Source organism: Ursus maritimus (genome assembly GCF_017311325.1).
Source record: "Ursus maritimus isolate PB19 chromosome X unlocalized genomic scaffold, ASM1731132v1 scaffold_X1, whole genome shotgun sequence".
Classification (NCBI taxonomy): domain Eukaryota; kingdom Metazoa; phylum Chordata; class Mammalia; order Carnivora; family Ursidae; genus Ursus; species Ursus maritimus.
The window spans coordinates 109,925,464-109,952,984 of NW_024423319.1; the positions used below are offsets into that span (position 1 = coordinate 109,925,464).

General features: G+C 41.8%; 1 protein-coding gene across 4 annotated transcripts in view; it reads left to right on the forward strand.

Annotated features, from left to right (window-relative positions):
• Positions 1-27,521, forward strand: part of PHKA2 (phosphorylase kinase regulatory subunit alpha 2) — a 74,165-nt gene that overhangs the window by 5,125 nt on the left and 41,519 nt on the right. For all 4 annotated transcript variants that reach the window (XM_040633737.1, XM_040633751.1, XM_040633758.1 and 1 more), the window contains 4 exons: positions 20,511-20,669; positions 23,554-23,601; positions 24,753-24,921; positions 27,078-27,160. In XM_040633737.1, coding sequence (XP_040489671.1) covers positions 20,511-20,669; positions 23,554-23,601; positions 24,753-24,921; positions 27,078-27,160 — 459 coding nt within the window. The remainder of the gene's footprint in view (positions 1-20,510; positions 20,670-23,553; positions 23,602-24,752; positions 24,922-27,077; positions 27,161-27,521) is intronic.

Below are 27,521 nucleotides of genomic sequence, written 5' to 3' on the forward strand. Positions count from 1 at the left end.
TTTTTTTTTCTTTTAAGCGAGAGATACAACCTTAAACAGAATACTCAAAGGTTGGAAGTAGTTTATTTTTTTTAAAAGATTTATTTATTTATTTAGAGAGCGAGCGAGCAAGCAGGGGTCGGGGCTGAGGGAGAGAATCCCACGCAGACTCCCCACTGAGTGTGGAGCCTGTGGTGGGGCTCGATCTCACCACCCTGAGATCATGACCTGGGCGGAAATCAGGAGTTGGACAGTTAACTGGCTGAGCCACCCAGGCGCCCCCAAAGGTTGAAAGTAGTTTAGTTAGACAAGATATATAGGCAGATTCTGAGCAAGAAGAAATTGGTGTGAGCATACTAATGTCAAGCAGTAGATCTTGAAGTTTATTTATTTAAAAAATTTTTTTAGATCTTGAAATTAAAAAAAAATTCATTATTACGGATAAAAAAATGTTATTACTAAATGATAAAAGGATAATTCACCAAACAAATAAAGCAATTTTAAATCAGCAGAGTACAACAGTTTCCAAATGTATGAAGCAAAATTTGACCTAACTGTAGAAGTTAACAAATCCATAATCATACTAAGAACTTTTGTACTCCCCTAAGATACTAATAGAATAAGCAGAGAAATAATTAGGACATAGAAAATTTGAGCACCGTAAGAAACAAACTCAATCAAGTGTACATACATAGAACTGTGCACCCCACCAATAGAAAATACGTATTTGTTTCAACCTTGCAAAGTCTTTCAAAAATTGATGACAAATTAGGGTATAAAGAAAGTCTCAAACATACTGAAGAATCAACTTTATGAACACTGGAGTTTTTGCCAAAATGCAAGAAAGTTAGCAATAACAAACAGCTGCTAAATCTCCTCCAAGTATGTTTGGAATCTTACTAAGCCCACTTCTAAATACATCTAAATAGATCATGGATATATATGTCATGGATGTGTGTGTATCTCTAAGAAGAAATTACAGTGGAAATTATGAAATATCTAGAACCGAATGACAACACAAGCATTCCAAATACAAATGAGCTGCAGCTAAAGTGGGATTTGAAATTTATATTCTGAAATAAATATTAGAAAAGAAGAAAGATTTGAAAATTAATGAACTCATTGAGAAAAGGGTAAGAGTGTAGCCAAGAAAACAGAAGAAAGGAAATAATACAGGAGCAAAAATTAGCATAAGATAGCACAATAAGGATTGACAAAACCAAAAGCTGTTATTTATTTATTTTTAAAGATTTTATTTACTTATTTGAGAGAGCAAGCGTGAGTATGAGCAGGGGGAGGGGTAGAGGGAGAAGCAGACTCCCTGCTGAGCAGGGAGCCCAATGTGGGTCCCAATCCCAGGTTTCTGGGATCATGACCCAAGCTGAAGGCAGCTGACCAACCGACTGAGCCACCCAGGTGCCCCAAAAGCTGTTTTTTAGAAAAGACTAACAAATAGGTAAACTTCTGGAAGGGCTGATGGGAGCCGGGGAGGAGGGACAAATAAGCAATATTAGGAGAAAATGGAAAAATACCATCAGTACTTTTTGGCAGTACATTTGGAAATGTTAACTGGACAGTTTTCTAGATTAATGTTAGCAGTGTTAAGAAAAAATTAAATCCTAATTCGACCTGTAACTATTGAAGAAATAGACTGAGTCACAAAAAAATCTTAGTCCAAGGTGGGTTTACAGACAAGGAACAAGGAACATTCAGAGGTTTATTTACTCATTCATCTTCGAAGGTGAAGGAATTTGGCTTTTATTCTCAGTGGGAAGGGAAGCCATGGAAGGGTTTTGAGCAAATGAGTGACATCTGAATAATGTTGGAAAAGAATCACTCCATCAGCTGCATAGAATTTTGTCTGTAAGGGGTCACGAAGCAACGCGGGGTGACCAATTAGGAAGCTTCTGCAGCGAGAGCTTGGTGGCTCAGACAAGGGTGGTTGCAGTGGACACTGCTGGGAGTGGTGGAATTCGGGGGAAGTTTTGTAGGGACAACAGGATTTACTGGTGGATTGGGTATAAGGTGTGTGGAAAAAAGAGAAGTCAAGAATGACTCCAGGATTTTGGCTTGAGCACCTGGTAGGATGGAATTGCCATTTGCTGAGATGGGGAAGATTGTGGAGGAACAAATTTGGGGAGAAAGATAAGGAGTTTTTATTAAGTTTGAGGTGCCCATGAGGCATCCAAGTAGAAACGGTAAGTAGGCAATTGAATATATGAGTCTTGAAGTAAGGGAGAGGTCTGAGCTGGAGAGAAAAATCTGGGAGTTATATTGGTATATATGTGGTATTTAAAAGGTCATGAGGCTGGATGAGATCACAGGAGTGAGTGTAGACAGAGAAAAGATAATGTTCAAAGAGGAGCTTTAAAAAAATGGAGAGATCCAGAAGATCAGGAGCAGCTGCCAAGGAAGACTGAGGAGAGGCGGCGTGAGAGTCATTGGAGCGAAGTCCTTGAGTGAGAGGGATGGAGTGTAGCGTGCACGCATGTGGTACGTGACTTTAAAGAGGAGCACAGATAGTTTATCCATCCAAACGAGAAGGAAAGCTGGGTACATGGGCGCCATGTTCTCTTTTGATTATTTCTACTTTTTCAGTGAAACGTAAGGCACAGTCATCAGCTGAGAGTACAGATAGGAGTTACTGGAGTTTTAAAGAGAGAGGAGTGGTATACAATAGTCCTTCTTTCTAAAAGAAACCAAAGATTTCTAATATGATTCTTGGACAGCACTGGGGGCCAGTAATTTCCAGTGAGGTCCATCAGCATGACTGTTTTTCTCCAGCCCCAGGTAGCTGCACAGGTGCACCCCCAGAGTAGGCAAAGAGTCAGATTTTTTTAAAAAGATTTATTTATTTATTTGACAGAGAGGCAGCACGAGAGGGAACACAAGCAGGGGGAGTGGGAGCAGAAGAGGGAGAAGCAGGCTTCCTGCTGAGCAGGGAACTGGATGCTGGGCTCCATCCCAGAACACCGGGATCAGGACCCAAGCCAAAGGCAGATGCTCAACGACTGAGCCACCCAGGCGTGCTGGCAAAGAGTCAGATTTAACCAGAGCTGGGGCTTTGCCCAGTGAATACAGTGGAGTGGGGGGGGGGGTGTTTTAAAAGATTAACAGATAACCCTTATCTTAAACTGTTTCAGATAAAAGATAAAGAGGGATAACTCTTAACTGCTTTTATATGGCCAAGATAACCATAGGCAAACAAGATATAATGAGAAATAATATTTGTGGAGGAAATTTACTTACGAATATTGATGTGAAATATGAAGTAAAATGCTAATAAAATGAATCCAGCAATGTCTAAAAAAATGCATCATAATCAAATGGAGTTTACCCAGGAATACAAGGAAATTTGCTATAAGAAAATCTAATGCAATTTATCACGTTAATAAAGGAGAAAATAGTGTGATCATCTCAATAGGTGTAGAAAAGCATTTGATAAAATTCAGCATCTAGAATGATTTTTTAAAAACACCTCTTAGCAAACTAGGCATTCTAGGGAGTTGCATTACCTTGATAAAGGATAATGTTTAAAAAAAAAATCTACAAACGGGGTGCCTGGGTGCTGCAGTTAGTTAAGCGTCCGACTCTTGGTTTTGGCTTGGGTCATGATCTCAGAGTTGTGAGATTGAGCCGCTTGTGGGGTTCCATGCTCAGCATGGGGTCCGCTTGGGACTCTCCCTCCCTCGCTGACTCTCTCTCTCTCTCTCTCTCAAATAAATCAATAAATCTTTTTTAAAAAATCTACAAACATAACTAATGTATTGTCAAAAGATCAGAAACAGTATCTTTAAAGTCAGGGACCTCAAGGTCGCCGCTATCACTCCTTCTATTCTGCATTGTAATTGTGACCCGCATAAAAGACCTGAAAAAAAAAATGAGCAGGATAGAGAATATTTGGAGAAATAAATACCATAGAAAACCCAAAACTCCTGTAACTAGGTTCTTACTTTTTAGAGTAAGTTTTGGGGTGATAAATAAATGGCAAATACAGAAGCTTAATCCTAAGAGTCTTTGGAGAAACCCCACTTACAGTTGATTGGATTTAAGTTTCAATTTTACTGGAGAGTTTGTTTCTGTTTGATTAGATAGCAGGTGATGTCATTGTTTAGCTTCTGGGTTTGTAAATATTCTCTTTTCATTGCTTCTCTTCATAGCAAAGAGAAGTGCCAGGGTAACCAAGGAACAGTTTCAGTCCAAGTGTCCTACTTCATTGTTTCCCGTTAGGTGACTCCCTTTCTCATTTATAGTAATTTTATATGTTATATTTCTGTGATTGTATTCTACAATATAAACAAGCAGTCCACAGATGAGGAAGTTCATAAGCATGTAAAATGATGGCTTAACCTCACTAGTAACCCGAGAAAGTAAAGCAGATCAAAACAATGAATTCAGACTGACAACTGGGCAGCAGTTTCAAAGCATAATTCTAAGTGTTGACGAGGTTATAGAAAAGAGGCAGATCTCACAAACTATTCATGGGAAGAGGTATTAGTTAAGAAGGCTAACTGCTGTGACTAAGTCCAAAATTTCCTTGAATAAACACACAAGTTTATTTCTCACGCCTACAACAGCAGTGTGTGGGTCCAGGTCAATAAAGGTGTCATCTAGGGATCTGGGCTACCAGTGGCTCTGCCATCTTCGGTGTGCAGCTTCTGAGATCACCCTGGATGTCGACATCCAGCTGATGGAGCAGGAAAGAGTACAGAAGATTGTTTATGGGAGAGTTTTATGGCCCAGGCATGGAAATTGGGTACTTCACTTTCATTCACATCCTTTGGCTAGAACTCAAACACATGGTCACATCTGACTGCAAGGGAGGATGGGAAATGTAGTGTAGCTGAAGGTCTAAGAAGAAAATGAAATTCAATTAGTGATTAGCTAGTAGTCTGTGCCATAGAATGTAAGTTACAGACTATTAACTGGTACAGTCACCTTGGAAAACAATTGGGAGATAGTGGTGAAGCTGAAGCTCTGCGTACCGTATGACCCAGGAGGTTTCTATGTAGTTATATATACTAATGATGTGCTCTTACCCATTACCCAAGGAGACAAGTACAAGGACATTTGTTTGTAAAAGAGAAAAATTAGAAACAATGGAAATGTTCATCACTTCGGGAATGGACAAATAGAGATCTGACCACACAATGAATACTATATAGCAGTTAAAATGAGTGACCTAGACTTACATGTATCAAATTGGATAGCACTCAGAAATTTAACGTTGAGAGAAAAAAGCAAGTTATAGAAGAATAAGTACAGTATGCTACTAAATGTGTAGAATTTTATTTATTTATTTTAAAGATTTTATTTATTTATTTGACACAGAGAGAAAGCACACGAGCAAGGGGAGAGGCAGAGGAAGAGGGAGAAGCAGGCTCCCCACTGAGCAGGGAGCCCTACGCAGAGCTTGATCCCAGGACCCTGAGATCATGACCCGAGCCGAAGGCAGACGCTTAACCAACTGAGCCACCCAGGCGTCCTGAAGTGCATAGAACTTTAAAAACACCCCAAATAATATTCTTCCTTGCTTGGAGACACCCACTTGTAAGGATTTAAACGCATGGACAGGAAAAATACATTCCAGCTTTGAAGTAGTGTAGCAGTTCTCAGGAGTGTGGTCCCCAGACCCCTTAGGATCCCTGAGCCCTTTTGTGGCTGAGAGATGGTTGTCTGCTCTGTGTGTTGATTGGAGAAGGCAAGCGCTGAAACGATAACATTTTTTCCTTCCTGATACACTTCAGTGCCCTGCCTTTTGCCACCTTCTACTTCAACTCTTTTAGGTGCCAGGAGGAGGGCTTTTGCTCTGCCCGTCTCAGGACAGCTTTTAAATATTTTAGTGCCAGATAGAAACATTTGAGTAATTGAATGAAAAAAGTCCTTGAATCTTCTACTTACAAATAGAGGACTGTAATAAGCCATACAAGGGAGAGATTTAGAATTGTTTCAAGTTTTGCAGGGATCCAACAGATCGTCTGGTTAGGTCACCTCATTTCCTTTTACAGTTAAAGAATTCAGCCAAGAGAGTTGAGGGGACCTTTTACAAGGTCATCCTTCTGGTGAGCTGACAGCGCTGTGATAAGCACTGTGTCTTGTTGGAAACAGGCCAGAGCAGTGGAGAGAAATACTTTAGATACACCAGATTGCTGTGAACACCAAATAAACTTGTATTTTTGTCTGTTAAAATAGTGAAACTTTAATAAGCCCTTTCTTTAAATACTGTGAGGCAGATGTGATGTTGATTTCACTCTATTAGTAAAAGTCACAGAGTGAAATCAATATCACATCTGCCTTACAGTGGATAGGGAGAACATAATTTATATTCGTAAGATACACGTAGAGTAGTGGTTCTTAATCAAATGAGTTACAGACCCATTTGAGAATTTGATGAAAGCTGAGTGTTTTATTGTCTCCCGAGAAAAATGCTCACACCGAAATTCCAGGAGTCTCACCTCCCTCCCCACCCCCACCCCCACCCCCACCCCCACCAAAGCCCATCGGTGGACTCTTAGTAGATCTCCTAGTGACAGTCCGGATTCGGAGTGACATGTGTGGTCCTTCCGTGCTCTGACCCTGAACCTAATAGAGTAAAAGACAGTCTTAGAGTTGAAAATAAATAGTGATGCCCACAGCTCTCCTGTTTGGGGGAGACATTACTAGTGCGGCTGTCAGTAATCCCTCAGACTTGAGGTGCTGGCCAGAGGATCCTAGCAACCCCACTGAGTTTGTGTTCTGTCGGTTTTCACAACCCCAGGCTAAGGGCAAACATCTCAGTAATCCCCCACCTTGCAACAGGGATTGGCGAGAGAGGCAAAGAGATAAAATGTCTTAAGAGAGTGGTGAAGTCATTTGTATGTTTGATGGTAGCTAAGGGGCCCACATAGTTTCTGTAAGTTTCAAAAGTGAAAGGTGAGCGCTGGGTCCTGGGGTGAAGCTGGAACACAGCTGGACTGGAGTGGATACCTGCAGTACTTTCCTCCTGACCCACTTTATTTCGCTGTAAGCCATCCTTCAGTCATATGAGATGGTGCAAACACCTAGGCCCAGGGCACCTTGTAATTTGTGCATTATTTATAAATCCAGAGGGGGAAAATCGGATAAGCAGGAGTTTAGCAAAAGACATCATTCGAAAGTGAAAGTTGTACACCTGTGATCTGCTTAGGTAAAAGACGTAAGGCTGCTGCATGTTGGAGCTGAAGTCTTCAACAGCATTCTCTGAATGCCCAAGGGTTACATATCAAATAATACAAAGCCTATCTTTTAAACTAATAGAAAAAGAAAGTGTTACTCACATAGCCCCTAGTTGAGATTACAGATGTAATTGTTTAATTTTTTTAACATTAAAAAAATTTTTATTTTAAGTAGGTTCCCCACCTGATGTGGGGCTTGAACTCACAACTGGGAGATTGAGTCATGCTGTACTGACTGAGCCAGCCAGGCACCCCAGGTGTAATCATTTTAAAACAAAGGCTAGGGGTGCCTGGGTGGCTCAGTCGGTTAGGTGTCTGCCTTTGGCTTAGGTCATGATCCTGGAGTTCTGGGATCTTTTTTTTTTTCTTTTTTTTAAGATTTTATTTATTTATTTGACAGAGCGAGAGAGCACAAGCAGGGGGAGCATGAGAGGGAGAAGCAGGCTCCCCACTGCGCTGGGAGCCCAACTTGGGGCTCGATCCCAGGACCTTGGGATCATGACCCAAGCTGAAGGCAGATGCTCAACCGAGTGAGCCACCCAGGCACCCTAAATAAAATCTTAAAAAAAAACAACTCAAGTTCAAGGCATTGCCCTTCCCCATCCCCTTTAATACTTTAAGTGGTAGCTGCTAGAATAAAATTTCAGCACAACAAATGAATTTAACCAGTTTTTGGAGTTTTTATAATAGAATTTTCCACTTTGTTTTTTGCTTTACCAACATGGGGGTGGAGGGAGGTGATGGTGAGTAATCCTCTATTTTCAACATTTGTCCTAGTCTATCTTGTAGGTATGTCATTTGGTCGATTGAGTTGTACGTTCCTCCCTGGGAGCTGAGCAAGGCAGTGAGTGTACTTAGGTGTTCTTAATCTAAAGGAGAAAGGGCGGAGGGTAAGGGTCAGCTGGAGGCCTCTGACCTCTGTATCCTGGAGTATAGGAGAAAGGAAGCCAGGGGAAGCTTCACAGAGGAGCAAGCGTGTGGAGAGGCATTTGCCACGAGGGCACTACAGGCACACAGGCTCGGAAGTGCGAGAGCAGAGCCTGTGCAGGAAACTTGAGTTGAGGTTTTGGGGCAGGGGCTGAGGAGGGTGTGTGTGTCAGGTGATGCGGCTGGATGTGCACCTGCTGAACCTTGTACGGCGATCTAAGGACTCAGATTTTGTTATATAGGATTTGAGAATTCTGAGCAGGGCGGTGAAGTCTTGAGGCTTCCTTTGTGGAGGATGGATTGGAAGGAACCCGTATTTTTTTTTTTTAAAGATTTTATTTATTTGACAGAGAGAGAGACAGAGCATAAACAGCGGGGAGGAGGCTGAAGGAGAGGGAGAAGTAGACTCCCTACTGAGCAGAGAGCCCCATGCAGGGCTTGATCCCAGGATTCTGAATCTCACAACCAAAACACTGAGCAAAAGCCAGACACAAAAGAATATAGTTGTGATGTCATTTATATTAAGAAATATATATTTTGGGTGCCTGGGTGGCTTGGTCGGTTAAGTGTCTACCTTTGGCTCAGGTCATGATCCCAGGTCCTGCAATGATTTCCCTGCTCAGTGGGGAGTCTGCTTCTCCCTCTCCCCTGCTTCAACCCCCTGCTTATACGCTTGTGCTCTCTCTCTCCCCCACTCCTTCTCCCCCCTCAAATAAATAAATAAATCTTAAAAAAAAAAAAAACCACACACACACACCTTGCAATCAGTGTTGTACAATTGAAATTTCTTGTACCTAAGTGTTGGGACCAGATATGGCAGGGCCACAGGATAGCTGCTGGGGTTAGGGAGAAGGGGGTGATTTGGAAAAAAGAGAAAAGTTCTGTTTAAAGATGTGTTGTGGCCCTGGGGGTGGGAATGTATGTGTGAAGGGAACTGAGTCAACTGAAATGTGTGGAAGTGTTGGCTAGTAAAATTAGTTCGGCAAACATTTATTAAACATATGAGCCTAATAAATAAATTCTTGTTTAATTCTGTCTAGTTTGGTTCGACCTACTGTCCAAGTCTGTAAGCATTCTGCTGTTCCAGTATTGGCTCAGCATCCACTTTGCAGCTCTTACCTCCCATTCCTGTTCCCCACACATACCCTCTAAGGAGCAGTGGATATCACCATTTCAATATCTCTGCTCTCTACTGTTAAAATCTGCTCCATCTCCTGCTTGCTCTGAGAGTCATCTTTGTACTGCCACCAGCCAAGAAGATTGTGTAGGTGTTCTTTCTTGAGTTTGTATGAAGGCTTTAGCTTATATCTTTTTCATTTTTCGGGTAGATAATTAAAATGTTGAGTATGTTTTTTAAACTACACACACACCACCCTAGGGAGTCAAGTATACTATTTTCTCTGGTCACCCTCCACCACTGTACCCCTTTCCCCACTGAAATTCACTGCCCTGACTTCTGCCGCCTTAACTTCACCTCTATCCTGTGAGGTTAGTATTCTTAGTTTTACCCATTTCATCTGTGAGTCTAGCAATAAGCTATTTCCTATGCTTGAAGGAGCTCCCCTATTTTACCCACTTTCCTACTTTTAAAGCAAATATAAGGCTTTACTTTCTGTTTGAATCATTACCAAATTTCCTGCTGTGCATAGCTGAGTTGCTTCTTCAGTTTCCTAAAGAAAGACTAAACAGAAGAATGTGTGTAATAATCAAACAAGCTTTCTTAAGAGGAAAATTACTTACATTAGCTATGCATAATACAAATGTATATAAATAGATAATATCTACAGTCTTAACTATCTTTGAAAAGATATTTTAGGCTATAAATCAGTAAAAATATAATCTTTACTGTACATTCATTCATTTATTTATCTAAGTAGGACCTTTAGTTAGAGAGGTGAACAAAAAAGACAGACTTTGCCCTTAGGAAGCTTAAAGCATAGGAACAATTCTTAAGATTGTTCCAGGAAGATATCCCATGTTCATGGATTGGAAGACAATATAATTGAGATGGCAGTACTCTCCAAACTGATCTACAGATTCAATGCAATGCTATCAAAATCTCAGGCACTTTTTTGCATAAATTGACAAGCTGATCCTAAAATTCGTTTGGAAATACAAGGGATCCAAAATCTTGAAAAAGAATAACAAAGTTGAAAGGCTCACACTTCCTGATTTCAAAACTTACTAGAAAGCTAACAGTAATGAAGACAGTGTGGTGCTGGCCTGAGGCTGTAGACGTACAGATCAATGGAACAAAAGGGAACAGAATTGAGAGTTTAGAAATAAACCACCACATTTATGGTCAGGTGATTTTCTACAAGGGTGCCAGACAGTTAAATGGAGAAAGAATACTCTTTTCAATAAAGGGTACTGGGACAATTAGATATCCACATGCAAAGCAATGAAGGAACCCCTTCCTTGTACCATATACAAAAATTAACTCAAAATGGATCATAAACCTAAGTGTAAGAGCTAAAACTACAAAACCCTTACAAGAAAATGCAGGAATAATCTTCCTGACTGTAGGGGAAGCAAAGACTCCTTAGTACAATAACAAGAGCACAAGCAACATAAGAAAAAAAAAAAGATAAATTGGGCTTTATAAAAAAGTAGCTGTTGCACTGCAAACCATAGCATTAAAGTGAAAAGACAACCCACAGAATGGGAGAAAATTGCAAATCACATATATGTTGAGACTTGTTTCAAGAATACATAAAGAACTCTTAAAATTCAATATTAAAAGATGAATAACTCAATTTAAAAATTGGCAAAGGATCTGAGTAGACATTTCTCCAAAGGTGATATACGAATGACCAATAAGCACATGAAAAGATGCTCGAATCACAAACTGTCAAGGAAATGCAGATCAAAACCACAATTGAGATACCATTTCACACCTACTAGGATCGATGCAATGAGAAAGATTAATTTTATTATTATTAACATATAATGTATTTGTTTCAGGGGTACAGGTCTGTGATTCATCAGTCTTACACAATACACAGCGCTCACCACAACATATACCCTCCCCAATGTTCATCACACAGACACCCCATTCTCCCACCCCTCTCCCCTCCAGCAACCCTCAGTTTGTTTCCTGAGATTAAGAGTCTCCTATGCTTTGTCTCCCTCGCTGGTTTCATCTTGTTTCATTTAACAGATACATTTTAACAAGGATGTGGAGATATTGGAACCCTCGTACATTGCCAGTGGAAATTTAAAGTGGTGTAGCCTCTTTGGAAAAGTTTTGCAGTTCCTCAAAACATTGCACTTCGAGTTGCCATATAGCCCAGAAATTCCCCTCCTAGGTATATACCCAAGAGAACTGAAAACACACGTCCATACAAAAACTTATGAATGAATGTTCATAGCAGCATTATTTATAATATCCCTAAAGTGGAAACAACCAAAATGTTCATCAACTAATGAGTGGGAACACAAAATGTACTCTGTCGATACAATGGAATATTATTTGCAATAAGAAGGGATGAAGTACTGATACATCTATGACATTGACAGACCTTGGACACATCATGCTACTTGAAAGAAGCCAGGCATATAAAAGATCACATATGGTACGAGTCCATTTATACAAAATGTCCAGAACAGGCAAATCTATACGGACAGAAAGTAGATTAGTGGTTGCCTAGGCCTGGGGGATTGAGGGTTAGGGACAGATGTGGAATGACTTTTAGTGGGTGTGGGGTTTCTTTTGGGAGTGATGAAAATATTCTAAAATTAACTGTGATGTTTCTGTTAGTATGTGACTATAGCAAAAACCATTGAATTGTATCTGGTAAATGGGTAAAGTGTATGTTATGTGAATTATATCTCAGTAAAACTTTTTTTAAAAAGAATGTGCTAGAAATCACATTTCCTTTTTTATATATTTAGTGTACAGTTCCATGAATTTTAAAACATGTAGGGTCATGTAACCATAACCATAATCAAGATACAAAGCAGCCCCTTCAACCCCCCAAAATCTCCTTCCTGCTATCCCTCTGTCACACCCTCTCCTCACCCCTAAGCCCTGCAAAACACTGATGAGTTCTCCATCACTGTAGCTTTGTCTTTTGGAGAATGCCATGTAAGTGGAATCGTGTGGTATGTAACCTTTAAGAGTGGCTTCTTTTACTTAGCTGGAGGCCTAAGAGATTCATCCAGGTTGCTGTGTGTCAAGAGTTTGTTCTTTTTCGCTGCTGAGTAGTATTCATTATAAGGACATATCATGGTGTGTTTATCCATTTGCTATTGAAGGATATTCGAGTTTGCAGTTTTTGGTAGTTAAGAATTGAGCTGCCTTAAACATGCGTGTAGAGTTTTCTATTTCTCTGGGGTAAATATTCAGGAGCAGGATTGCTGGGTTGTAGGATAAGTGTTCAAGTTTATTAGAAATGGTCAAACTGTTTTCTAGAGTGGCAGCACCATTTTGCATTCCCACCAGCGATGTATGGGGTTTCTGTCAACGCTCAGTATTGGCAGTGTTTTTAATTTTAGCCATCTTAGTAGGTGTGTAGTGGTATCTCATAGTGGTTTTAATATGCATTTACTTAATATCTAATGATGTTGAGCTTTTTATGTACTTATCTGTCAATCATATATCTTTGGCGAAACGTCCAAGTTTTTTTGTTTGTTTTTACCAATTTTTAAATTAGGTTGTTTGTTTTCTTACTGTTGCGTTTTGAGAGTTCTCCATATATTCTGGATATAGTTCTCTTGTTGAGTATGCAACTTGCAAGTAGTTTCTCCTAGTCTGTAGCTTGTCTTTTGATCTCTTAACATTGTCCTTCACAGAGCAGAAGTTTTTACTTTTGCTAAAGTCCAATTTATTAGTTTTTCCTCTGTGGATTGTGTTTTTAGTTCCATAGCTAATTCTGCCTGACTGTAAGTCGTGAAGGTTTTTCTTCTATGTTTACTTATAAAAGTTTTGTATATTTCCATTTAACATTTAGATCTGTGATTCAAGTTAACTTTTGTATGAGGTGTGAGGTTTAGATTGAGATTCATATTCTTGCACATGGATGTCCACTTGTTCCAACACTATTTATTAAATTTTTTTCCATTATGTATCTTTTATTTTACTCATTACTTTTGGTATTTGCTTTGTTTTATAACCATGTTAACAACTATTTTGACATCTGAGGGTGACTGTTTTTGTTTACTCACCTAACATATCTTTTTATTATTTTCATTCCTTCCTTGAGTGGCTGTCATATTTGAGTATTTGTTGACATACAATATTATGTTAGTTTCAGGTGTACAGTATAATGATTCAACAATTATGTACATTACGAAATGCTCACCACAATAAGTGTAGTTACCATCTGATGCCATACAACATTTTTTACAATATTGCTGACTGTATTTCCTATGCTGTATTTTTCACCCCTGTGACTTATTTATTTTATAACTGGAAGTTTGTACCTCTTAATCCCCACCACCTGTTTCACTCATCCTCCCACCACCCCCGCCCCCGCCCCTCTGGCAACCACCAATTTGTTGTTTGTATTTATGAATCTATTTCTATTTTTGTTTTTTAGATTCCACATATAAGTGAAATCATATGGTATTTGTCTTTCTCTCTCTGCCTTCATTTAGCATAATACCCTCTAGGTCCAGCCATGTTGTCACAAATGGCACAGTATCATTTTTTATGGGTGAGTAGTATTCCAGTGTACGTCTGTACACCACATCTTCTTTATCCATTGACTTATCAGTGGACACTTGGATTGCGTCCATGTCTTGGCTGTTGTAGATAATGCTGCAGTAAACATGGAAGTGTAGATACCTTTTTTATTAAGTGTTTTCATTTTCTTTGGGTAAATACCCAGTAGTGGAATTACTGGATCATAGGGTATTTCTATTTTTAATTTTTTGAAGAACCTCAATACTGTTTTCCACAGTGGCTGCACCAATTTACATTCCCACCGATGGTGCACAGGTGTTCCCTTTTCTCCACATCCTTGTGAACACTTGTCATTTCTTGTCTTTTTCATACTAGCCATTCTAACAGGTGTAAGGTGATCTCACTGTGGTTTTGATTTGTATTTCCCTGGTGATTAGTGGTGTTGAGCATCTTTTCATGTGTCTGTTGGCCATTTGTATGTCTTCTTTGGAAAAATGTCTATTCAGATCTTCTGCCCATTTTTAAATCAGATTATTTCTTTTTTGTTATTGAGTTGTATAAATTCTCTATATCTTTTGGATATAAACCCCTTATTGGATACATTATTTGCAGATATGTTCTCCCATTCAGTAAGTTGCCGTTTTATTTTCTTGATGATTTCTTTCACTGCAAAAGCTTTGTATTTTGGTGTAGTCCCAATAGTTCATTTTTGTTTTTGTTTCCCTTGCCTGAGGAGACCTGTCCATAAATATGTTGCTAAGGTCAGTGTCCACGTGATTACAGACTATGTTTTATTTTAGGAGTTTTATGGTTTCAGGTCTTGTAAGTCTTTAATCTATTTCAAGCTAGTTTTTGTGTATGGTGTAAAAAAGTGGCCCACTTTTATTCTTTTGCATGTAGCTGTCCAGTTTTCCCAGCACCATTTATTGAAGAGACTGTCTTTTCTGCATTGTATATCCTTGTCTCCTTTGTTGTAGATTAATTGACTATAAAATCATGGGTTTATTTCTGGATTCTCCATTCTGTTATATTGATGTGTCTGTTTTTGTGCCAGTACCATACTGTTTTCATTACTGTAGCTTCGTAGTATATCTTGAAATCTGGGGTTGTGATACCTCCAGCTTTGTTCTTCTTTCTCAAGATTGCTTTGGCTCTTTGGGGTCTTTTGTGGTGCTATAGAAATTTTAGGATTTTTTGTTCTAGCTTTGTGAAAAATGGTATTGGTATTTTTTAAAAAGATTTATTTGAGAGAGAGCAAGAGAGAGCACAAGTGGGGTAAGGGCAGAGGGAGAGAATATTCAAGCAGACTTCCTGCTGAGAAGGGAGCCCAATGCGGATTCAATCTCATGATACATGAGATCGTGACCTGGGCCGAAACCAAGAGCTGGACGCTCAATCGACTGAGCCCCCCAGGCACCCCCAAGTGCTATTGGTATTTGGATAGGGATTGCATTGAATCTGTAGATTGCTTTAGGTAGTATGGGCATTTTAACAATTAATTTAATTAACTTAATAATTCTTCCAATCCATGAGTATGGTGTATCTTTCTATTTGTGTGATTCAGTTTTGGAAAGTTGTGTGCTTCTAGGAATTTATTGATTTCTTCTTGGTTATCCAATTTATTGGCATATAATTTTTCATAATATTCTCTTATTTACCCTTTGTATTTCTGTGTTCCAACACCATTTATAAAAAGGCTTTCCTTTCGGGGCACCTGGTTTGCTCAGTCAGTAGAGCATGCAACTCTTGATCTCAGGGTTGTAAGTTCGAGCCCCATGTTGAGTGTAGAGATTATGTAAAAATAAAATCATTCAAAAAAAAAAAAAAAAGAAAGGCGGTCCTTTCCCTGTTTGTCTTTAGACTTTTATCAAAAATCAATGTGTCATATTTGTATCTATTTCTGGACTCTCTATTCTAGCCACTATGTATGTATCCCTTAGCTTCTTTTTAGGTACAGACACATTTAGGATTGTCATGTCTTCATGGTGAGCTGACCGTATCATTTTCATAACATTTCTCTGTATCCCTGGTAATATTCTTTGCTATGAAGTCTATTTTGTCTGATTAGTATCTCAATTCCTTTTTCCTTTGCCCCCATCCTAAAAAGTAGGAATTTCATCTTATATGATACCTTATAAGCCAAAAAGCAAAATGCAAGTGGTTCATTACCATATAAATCTCCGATTGCTTCAGATTCACTTATGGGTGGGCTGTGGGGGAGGGCCCAGCCCATCGTGGCTAGCGGGTGAGATCATCACGGCAGCATAATTGTTCATATAAGAGTTGCTCACAGTTATTGCTTCTCATCCTTAGGGGAGGATTTCACATCTCTACCTTGTTGAACTCAGAAATGGCCGTGAGACTTGCTTTCACGGATGAGATAGGAGAAGAAGTAATGTGTCAGTTCTGGCTAGAGCCTGAAGAGGCAGCTTGTGGTTTGCTGTGTGTTTTTTCTCCTTTGCCATGAGCTGGGTAGTGTTGTGGGTATAGGCTGCTCCAGTAGCCTGGTTCCTAGGGGAAGGACGACACAGAGCAGAAGCATAGCTGACCAGGGTTGGACACGAGGCATGGAGGAGAAATGAATGTTCGTTGGTATAAGCCACCAAGATTTTAGTGGTGTTTGTTACCACAGCACAGAAGCCAAGCCCTGGGCGCAATTTATTCTAGGCCTTTCTCTCATAAACAGGAGCCGAAAAGGGCACTTTCTCTAAATTAGAAGTGGAGAAGTGGTGGACAAGGTAAGCGGGGCTGACAAATGACTGAACCTGAATGACAAAATTACCAGCTCTTGGCCCCTTGCCCTTAGTGAGACACAATTTATGTTGGGCTCCTCTGTCTCGGGCCTCTTCTTCTAGAGTTTAAGGATGTCATTGCCAGTTCCCTTGCAGCAGGGGTGCTGAGCCCCCTGGCTCTGGCCTGTGCCATCTCCTCTAAGACCTCATTGGGATACTGCCATCGACTCCTCGTGGCTCTCCTGGTTGCTCTGTTGTCTGCAATCTGCCCCATCCGCTTCCTTCATGGCCGCACACCTGTCACCTCGGGAAATGGTTGTCGAGTGGTAATGGCGCTTATTACAGAATTTGTCAGTGATATTTGTTTTTTCAGGGGAAGTACATGGAGGGTTTAGTAAAATAAACAGGGAAGATTTATTTGAATGAGCAAAATTCAGGGCCAAAGAAGAGGAAAGGCAAGGACCCGAGGGTGGAGAGGGTATAGAGTTGCCAGGATTTTTGTCTCAAACATATCAATGGGATAAATATATTCACTAGCAGTATTTACTGTAAAAATAAAAGAAGGCACCAGGCCTTTTCTTCCCCTAACAAAACTAATGACGGTTACATTAAGCTAACTTGTAGATTCTTCCCCTAACCACTGTCTCCGTCTGATTTCCTAAAATAATTATGTGAAAAGGTGAATGAAATTTGTTCAAATAGGTAAAAAATATTACTATAGTTAGCAGTTATTGAGCACTAATGTGTGCTAGACATAGTCCAAAATGCTTGAGATGAATTTACTCCTATAATTCTCACAAACAGCCCTAGGACCTCTAGGTACTGCTCTAATCCCCTTTAGGCAGATGGAGACAGGGAAGTAATTTGCCGCAGGTCAGCTCCATCATGCTAGAGCTTTTCACACAGGCGGTCTGTTTCTGGAACCTGTGCTCTTAAACACAGTACGCTGAAGGTTATGTGTGGGTATCCATAGAATTAAATTAGATTTTTAAAAGATTGGAAAGCAGCATATGGTTAAAATGATCCTATCAGAGGCCATAGGCGTAGCCTGAACAGATCTACCCACTTTCCTCCTGTCGTCTGTACTTTGCTTGTTTCTGTTTAGTTTGTAGAATTTGCATCTGCAGAGAAGGCCTTTTGTTCCCCCTGCAGTTAATTAGCTAATGCAAGTAAAAGGCCCCAGGGCTGTAAACAGATGGACCTATTGGGGGGTCACAGGAGACAGCGAGTGAGAGCTGGCCGTGCAGCATAAGCCGCCCCCAGGTAGGGGAGGCACGCAAAGCACGACCATTGGCTTGGGCTTAGAGGAAGGGCCCGCAGACCAGCCATGGCGGCACACTGTTTCTCAGGCTGTGCTCGTTTCAGTTGTTCTGAATTACATCAGAATGGAACCTCCCACATCTTCCAGCACAATACAGTGTTTTTTATAGACTTTAAGAGAGAAGCAAGTCTTAGCTCGGGCTGCCATAACAAATACCACAGACTGGGGTCTTAAGCAACAGAGATTTATTTCTCATGGTTCTGGAGGCTGGGAAGTCCAAATCGGGGGTCCAGCGTGGTCAGGTTCTGGTGAGGGCCCTCTTCCAGGTTGTAGATAGGCGGCTTCTTGTTGCAGCCTCACAGGACAGAGAGAGCAAGCTATCATTCTGGCCTCCTCATATAAGGACATTAGGTCCCCTTCGTGAGGGCTCTACCCTCATGACCTAATTGCTTCCTAAAGGCCCCACCTTCAAATAACATCACATTGGGAATTAGAGTTCAACATAGGGATATGGGGAGACAGGGGCGCCCCGGTGGCCCAATCAGGATCAGGTCTTGATCTCAGGGTTGTGAGTTGGGGTTCATGCTGGGCATGGAGCCTACCTAAAAAAATAAATAAAATAAATAAAAATAAATAAAAGGAATATGGGGAGACACAAACATTCAGTCCATAGCAGTAAGTCTTAGTCACTGAGTGCAGTAGCACCCCAAGTTAACATGGTTTGAGTATGCAGTTTTGAATGTGGGGATCTCCAAAACACCTAGGCTGTGTCTCTGTAGTGGAACGAGGGGTTCAGACCTTCTAGCTCTGGGTGGGGCTAAACTAATCCACCTCAACAGTTAAGCCCAAACTGAACAATCAAAGAAGGAAGTTTCAGTTAACAGGACGGTGACATTTCATAATCCAAACCACACTTGGCACTGTGTGTAAGCGGTCACTGCTGTGTCGTTAGAAGACTGTTTGTCTCAGTGGACTCACAGTTGATGGGTACGCCAGGAAGGGGCTGATTTCTTTCCCTTGATCTCCTGATGAGTTGCTGTCCTTGAATCATTAGCCAGCTGGCCTCAGAATAGTTCGAGTTGCTAATGTTAGACATTGTTGGTACATAGTGATTTCCTTAAAAACTCCAGTCGTCCACTGTTGGAATAAGGCTTGTACCTTCACTCAGCCATTTCTAGACTTCACTTCTAGACTTTAAAATGATTGATTTGTAATTGTTGGCTGTGGAACGGTGTCAAAATACAGAATGCTGTTGCCCCTGAGGGCAGTATCAGTTGAGTTTTAGATGTTTTTGAAGAGGGCATAGGTTAGTTAAAGGAGAAAGTCAAATATTTAATTCCTTATGTGGGACCATTTGAAACTATGCCAAGGTTTTTTCACCTAATATCCATGGCAGTATCATTTTGAAAGTACCCAACTTTTTTCATGAGCCTTCTTGTAAATAATTAAGTACCCTTTTGATTAATTTTGTTCAAGCTGGCAAGGCTCTGTATTTTATTAGATGTATTTTATTAGGTACATATTTCTTTGCGTATTTTCAGGAAAAGTCAACAAGGTTTTGTCTTTATGTGACTCTTTTTCTACCTTACCCATTTTATTTCTAGGCACAGAGTTTATTAGCACTGGCTTTTAAGAAAAATAGCTTTATTGGAATACAATTTACTTATCATGTAACTCATCTATTTTTTTTTTTTGTAACTCATCTATTTAAAGTAGACAATGTAAGGATTTTTAGTATATTCCCAGAGTTGTGCATCGTCACCACTATCAATTCTGGAACAATTTGGTCACCCCCAGAAAGGAAGAAACCTGTTAACAGTTACTCACTCCCCACTTCCTCCCATCCTACCCCCAACCCAGCCCTAGACAACCATTAATCTACTTTCTATCTCTACAGATTTGCCTGTTCTGGACATTTCTTATAAACGGAATCATGCAATATGTGGTCCTCTGTGACCAGTTTTTTTTTTTACTTAGCATAGTGTTTGCAAGGCTCATGTGTGCTGTAGCATATATTAATACTTCTTTCCTTTTTACTGCTGACTAATATTTCATTGTTTGTAGAGACCACATTTTGTTCATTCATCAATTGATGGGCATTTGGGTTGTTTCCACTTTTGGGTTATTATAAATAATGCTGTTATGAATATTGTGTATACTTTTTTGGTGTGAACATCTGGCTTTTTAGTGACTCAGCTGCCCTTTTAAATATCGTAGCTAAATAGGACCCCCGATGTTCTCTTGCTCAGTGCCTTCTTTTCAGGCATATGAAGTGTCTGGATCACAGACAAGGCAGTGGAGGCCCAGTTAGGGTAGGCGGCTTCCTCTGGCCCACAGAGCTAGACTGGTGGAGTGGGACTTTTCATCCGGGTGTCTTGCTCCCAGGTTCAGTGCTTCACCAACTGGTGCGGAAACATGGAGGCAGAAGAAGACCTAAAGCCTTCAGTACACAGATTTGTAAAAGTCTTGTCGGCTTTTTGCATTTGCTGTTTCTTCTGTTTGTCACAGCAGTATGATCTGTTTTGAAAGCAAAGGAATAAGAACATCAGAGTTAAAAGGTTCCTTAGAGATTTTCTAGTCTCATATTTCCATTATATGCATGAGGAAACCAAAGCCCAGAAAAGTGATGTCCCTTCTCACCCGAGATCATGCTGTTGGTGGCAGAGCAGGGACTAGAACTCCGATTTCTGCTCCTCGCCCCAGCCTTCATTTTGCCCCCTGAGGGTGAGCATTCGTTTGCCAAGAGCTGGGTGAAGGTGGTGCTGAGTCATTTTGTGTCTCTTCTCTAATAGAATCCTGTCACAGGGCTGCTGTCGGCCAGTCATGAGCAGAAGGATGCCTGGGTGCGGGATAACATCTACAGCATTCTGGCCGTGTGGGGCCTGGGCATGGCCTACCGCAAGAATGCCGACCGTGACGAGGACAAGGCCAAAGCCTACGAGCTGGAGCAGGTAATGCTGACCGGCAGCCATGTCTGGGCTGCTCAGCGCCTTTTCCTTAAACTGAAAAGTCTGGAAGTAGCTGTACAGAACAGTTTGGTGTAGGCATCGCCTCCGTTTCTGCTATAGAGTATTTTATGGAGGCACTTAGGTGGTTTCCTTGGTCGTTCTCTTTGAGATTTTTTTTTCTCCCCTCCTTAAAAAAACAACCAAAATCACACTATTCTGAAAAGGAAAAGAGAGCATCCAAATTTCTAACTAGCTACGTTTCTCTCACACGTGCCCTGTCAATTTTATATATACTTATATACAAAGTGTCATTGTTTTTAAAAAACCAGCACACCAGCAATAGACGTTCCAAAGTGTAGTAGTCTGGAGTAGTCCTGTTGAAAGGGTATTTATCCAAACAGTATTGCTACTGCTTAAGACATTTTTGGAGTTGCCCTTAGAAACTCCTGTCTAGGCTGAAGCACTCCAAGGCAGTTTGTTTTGAATTTATAGTCAGTTGACTCTAGTCAGTCAGTTGACTATCGAAAGCAGTTGAATTTATAGTCAGTCCTCCTTTCATTTTGAACCACGTTGGTGGTGTCCAGTATTCATGCCTGTGTTACCGTATGGCACAATGAAGTCCTTTTCTTGATTTCCAAAATCAGAAACCGACATACTCACCAAAGCAAAGATTGACCATCACTGAGTATGTCAGAAAATAACGTGCGCTTGAGCACGGGAGGTATTTTCACAGTGTTTTGAGTGAGAGCATTGAGGTAGGGAGCATTGACATAGAGCGCTGTAGTTCTCTTAGCATGAGAGCCTTGGGGGTTTATGTTTGATTCATATGTTCTTCATTGACCCTCACAGCCAGTGGGTTATCAGGTCCAGGGAGAGTTCTCATAGCCCAGTCAGTGCTTGTTACAGCAACCAAAGTGGGCAGCAGCGGCAGGCAGCCTTGACGGCAACAGGGAAGCTAACAGAGGAAGCCGGTCTGTGGGAGCAAGGGAAGCGCTGTTTGGATTTGACGAGACATGCTGAGTGTAAACTGATAAAATCACCAAGTCTTGGAGGTAAGGCAAGAGGAAGTTTTAAAATATGCTTACCACAAGCACTGAGTGCCCCTCCAAGAAGTTGGATGGTTATTATGTAAGTGAATCATTCTTTAGCCGCATAATAATTTAATGTAGATGTTCATCAAACTTCCTGTCCTCCTTTGACACAAAACCAAAGTAAAGCTTGCCTTTCTATACACACACGCACATACCCTGTACCTCTCCTCTGTAAGCGTTTTCTGATGCAGGCTGGAGCTGACTGATCCGTTGTGCTATGACTGACAGTAGTGAGGCACGAACAGGCCACATTGTTGTGTCGAGTGTGGCTAATAACTAAAGAGAGATCTTGCCCTTCATTAGGGACGATAACACAGGATCTTCCCGTGATCTTCAGCAGGGCTGCTATCGCCCTTGGGGTGTAGGAAGTATAGTTATTCGTTGTGTAAGACTGTGCCACGCATTGCAGGACACTTAGGCTCCCTGGGCCCAACTCACTAAATGCCGGTAAGCCCCACCTTCATCATGGTGACAATAAAAATGCCTCCAGCCCCACATTTCCAGATGTTCCTCCACCCCTGGGGGATGGGAATGTCACCCCCAGTTGGGAATCACCGTGCTTCTTCATAATGGAAAATAACTTTATTTGAGGGGAAGTCATTTGACAGATATTTGTGCTATACACTGTGGGAAATGTTAATTATAACAATGTTAGTTATACCTTATTATGAGGTAACATTTTCTGCCTCAGAAGAGTTTATGTCCTAGAGTGAGATTGTATTCTAGAATCCTAGGATTTTAGAGGGAGAAGGATCTGAAGAATGATTCATTCCAGATTTTTCTCTGGTAATTAACTTTTGTGGCCTTCCACTATTTTCCTCCGCTGCAGACCACGTACATTCTACAAGAGAAGAGACGCTCATGGTCCTGGGGGGATCGGATCGTCTTTCAGCCGGGCTACTTCGACCTACAGAATATCCCATTCTGTAGCCACTTGTGAATTAGTTTTATAATGTTTTTAATAGGATGGATTAAGACCGGTCTTTTGATGGGTCTGAATTGCAGAGGAAGTGGGAGGCATTATAACGAATTGACTAAGAGCTCAAACTCTGGAGTCTGATCCCTGGGTGTGGGCTCTGTTGTTGCTCCACCCCCTGCCTGCTGGAAGACTTTAGCAATGTTGCCTCATCTCTCTCAGCCTCACGTTCCTCGTCTATAAAGTGAGGTGATAATAACACCCACCTCATAAGGTTGTTGCGAGACTTAGACAGAATCCGATCCAGGTCAAGGGTTTTGTACAGTGCCTGGAGAGAGCATCTGATTATCATAGTACTATTGTTATTATTCATAATGATAATGGTAATAGTTGGTTGCAGTACATGTTATTAAGAAACCTTGGCGGCTACTTGCATTTTGTAAGAACTTTACTTAATAGTCTTGTGATGGTGTCACAGAAGACTCTTGGTGAAGCATCATTACTGTGGGGCAAACATGGTGGACTCAATTCATCTTTGGCATAACAAAAAAAAAAGAATTGTGACATCAGAATTAAGCATCAGGGTACTAGGCTTATAAAAACTGTCTTGCCGAAATACCAGTGAGGAGTCACTGGGTTTTAGAACCAGAGGTGTCATCTGGTCCAACCCCTTTATTTGAGATAAGTCACTGCATCAGGATTTTCTTTCTTTCTGATGGCATGGAGACAATCTCAACAGTCAGAACGCTTGTGTATGCTCGGGGTGTGCCTTCTCAGGGAGGTCTGTGGGCAGCCCTGGCTTACGGGCCATGTGGTGAGGAGGTGGTTTTCATGGAGCGGGGAAGCCGGCCTTGTCACTGATCCCACTCTATTTCCACAGAACGTGGTGAAACTGATGCGGGGTCTTCTCCAGTGCATGATGAGACAGGTAGGCAGAAAATGACAAATGTGTTTTCAGGTCACCTGGGTGGGCATTTGTCACTTTCATGGTGACAACTGACATTCCTAAAGCGTTTTTTGTTTGTTTTGTTTTTTAAGATTTTATTTATTTATCTGTGAGAGAGAGAGAGAGAGAGAGAGAGAGAGTGAGCACTCGAGTGCACAGGCAGAGGGAGAAGCAGGTTCCCGCTGAGCAAGGAACCTGATGTGGGGCTCGATCCCAGGACCCTGGGATCATGACCTGAACTGAAGGCAGACACTTAACCGACTGAGCCACCCAGGCGTCCCTCCTAAAGTGTTTTGAGCTTTTCTTCTCAAGTGGAAGAGAAATTGAGAATACTTTTACTTTGTCCTTTAAAATTATCTTCAGTAATCTTATTATACTATAAAACCACAGACTCAAAGGACCCTGTTTCTCACAATCTCTTTTGAAGAGTTACTTGTGTAGAAGGAGAGCGTGCCCTTTTTGTTAAATGGGGAAGAAATCATTGTTTTTAAAAGCCATTCTCAGACAGCCATGAGTATTGTTTATTCTGTCAAGTTTATACAAGGGTTTCTTTTCATTTGAGTTGAAAGGCTTGAGTGTTTAAAACTTGACATTACTATCTACTGGCATTTTCAGTGAGGGGTAGATAAAATAATTCATTGAGCTTGCACTATGCACAGAACATCGTACTAGGATCTGCACAGAGTCCAAAGTGAATGCTACTGTCCCCACCCTTCAGCAGCCTGTGCCCGGTTACTCTTCAGAGCCCTAGGTGCTCTCTTCCTTTTGACCTAAGGAACCGAAGCTGAAGTTTAAATATGTCCTCTTTCTTCCCTCTTCCTCTTGCTGAGCGCCTACCATGTGTCACAGCTGCTGCTGGGCATATGCGGACAAGGAAACCCTTTGGCTTGACCCGTCGCCCTGCAGAGCTTGTTAAAATCCCCCTGGACTGGGCCGTTTCTGGTGTGGGCACGAAGGATCCCCCGCACAGCCCCTCCGTGTGGTGCTCAGTACTGAACATACGCTGCCTTTCATCTCTCTGGCTCCCAGAGGCAGCAGCTAAGAGGGCTAGACCCAAGGGATTGACCCTGGGTGTGGCCTCTGCCAGCCACGAACCCCTTAACCGCGTGAAGCCGGCTTGCTCTCTCCCGCAGGTGGATAAAGTGGAGAAGTTCAAGCACACTCAGAGTACCAAAGACAGCTTGCACGCCAAGTACAACACTGCCACCTGCAGCACCGTGGTGGGCGACGACCAGTGGGGCCACCTCCAGGTGGATGCCACCTCCCTCTTCCTCCTGTTCCTGGCCCAGATGACTGCCTCTGGTGAGCCAGGGCCCCTGGAGCCCGTTGCACAGGGAGTGGTAATCCAGAAGAGGGTGGGGAGGGGCAGGCATCGATCCAAATTCAAAATAAGTTATTTCTGTAAAGAAAAAGCGTGCGTCTTCATCATATCATGTACATTGACTCTGTGACCTGCCGATGGCCAGCTTTCTGAGGACCTGTAGGACGAAGGGCTGTCAAGCCAGCTCTGGTAGCATCTCTCTGGTTGATCCCAAAGCTGGCCTGGCCCCTCACCTTTTCCTCTCACACCCTCTTCTAGACCCACCCTCATTAAATCCGAATTATATTCAAACAACATGACTTCTGCCCAGAGTGGGCAGTCTGTCCATAGCCTCCATGCTGGGAGTGGGCCCAGAACTCCCTGACTATGAGCATTGTTCCTCAGCCGTGGAAGCTGTTGGCTTCATGGCAGCTTGGACACCAGGCCTCCTGAGCTGCAGAGTGCAGCCTGTTTCTGACCAAATGGTCTCTTGCACACTACAGTCTGCTGCGATGGCCCCCGGGGGTCAGGTCGTTTAGCTGCTGTGTCTCAGAGTTCTTATCCCCAGTCCAGTAAACTGACCTGAGTTAGAGGCTTCCCATGAATTTCAGTCTGCAAATGTGAAACTCTAAAGACAGCAGAAATCAGTAAATGATATTGTTATAGCTTTGTGAATAAACCAAACATTTATAAAAAATATTTTTTGGTTGTGAAAATTAATATGAGCTCACTGTAAATAGTTTGGGAAATAGAGCAAAACACAAAGAAAAAAATTCCACTGCCAATTTATTTATTTTCCTTCTTTCCTTCTTTCCTTCTTTCCTTCTTTCTTTTCTTTTCTTTTCTTTTCTTTTCTTCTCTTCTCTTCTCTTCTCTTCTCTTTTCTTTTCTTTTTAAGATTTTATTTATTTGACAGAGCACAAGTAGGGAGAGCGGCAGACAGAGGCAGAGGGAGAAGCAGGTTCCCCACTGAGCAGGGAGCCCGATGCGGGGCTCAATCCCAGGACCCCAGGTTCATGACCTGAGCAGAAGGCAGATGCCCAACCAACTGAGCCACCCAGGTGCCCCTCCGCTGCAGACTCTCTGTTGAGCGTGGAGCCCAATGTGGGGCTTGATTCTGGGACCCCGAGGTCATGACCCAAGCTGAAATCAAGAGTTGGCTGTTTGACTGAGCCACCCAGGTGCCCCACAATATCAGCTTTGACCCCATCTCTACTTGGCTTCTGTTGGATATCCTTCAGAGGCTACTTATATATATTACCAAATTGTTTTTTGAACAGTTTACTAGTTAAACTTCCCCTATTGATGAAAGAGTTCAGATCGTACCATACCCCTACCAGCTTCAAAAATCCATACTTTTAAAATATGTATATTTGCCATAATCACCTAAACATTCAAGGGCCCAAGCAAAAATCCAGCTCTCTTGATTACAACCTACTTCAGCGAGTCAATGCAGCCCCCTGGGGAGGTCCGGGGAGCTCACCTTCCCACAAGCTCAAGGGCTGTCTCTTGAACTTGGGGGCTCTACTTTACCTATCTGCCACAGGGGAAAGGTACCCACCCTTTGGCTCACTCAAGGATAAGAATAGTGTCTGGTTGCTCTGGGCTAAAATTTGTGCTTTTTGAAAACGTCTTTGCGCATATCCAACACTACCAGAAGACCCCACACCTCTTTCAGCCTTTTCTACCCGTAGGCACACCCGCCTGCCTTCCTTCCTCTTTCTGAGATTAGACACTAAGTGTTTCAATTTACTTCAGATTTAATTTTTGATGCCTAGTAAGAAAGATGAAAATGAGAAAAAAAAATGAAAATGGGGGTACAAGAATTTCTTTTCTTTTTTTTTAATTTTTTTAAAAAAAGATTTTATTTATTTATTTGACAGAGAGAGAGAGAGAGGCAGCGAGAGAGGGAACACAAGGGGGGGGAGTGGGAGAGGAAGAAGCAGGCTTCCCGCTGAGCAGGGAGCCCAATGCAGGGCTCGATCCCAGAACGCTGGGATCACGACCTGAGCCGAAGGCAGACGCTTAACGACTGAGCCACCCAGGCGCCCCTAAGAATTTCTTTCCTGGTGTGATATTTGTAATTTGGGATTGGCAGCTCACGCGTCTCTGTTCACAGCATAACTCTGTAACTTCATTGTTTGTTTCTCTTCACTAGGTTTACGTATTATATTTACACTTGATGAGGTGGCCTTCATACAGAATCTCGTTTTTTACATAGAAGCTGCATATAAAGTTGCTGTAAGTATCAACCCTGACAGGTTTTCAGGTGTCCCAGTTCAAAAGAACGAAAATCCTGCAGGTCTTGGAGGGCCAGGCTATTTGGAGCTGATCAGAAGGTCGGCAAGATTCGAGCTCTAAGATTGTCACTTCTGCCCACAAAGGACACACTTTTGTCCTGGGACCCAGTTGAGGAGTTGATGTTTTTGGAATGCACCACATGCTCTGTTTGAATCCTTTATGCTTATTTTATTTATTTTAAAAGATTTTTAGTTGTTTTTTTGCCACAGAGAGACAGCACAAGCAGGGGGAGCAGCAGGCAGAGGGAGAAGCAGGCTCCCCACTGAGCAGGGACGCCCCCCCCCCCCCCCCCCCCCCCCCC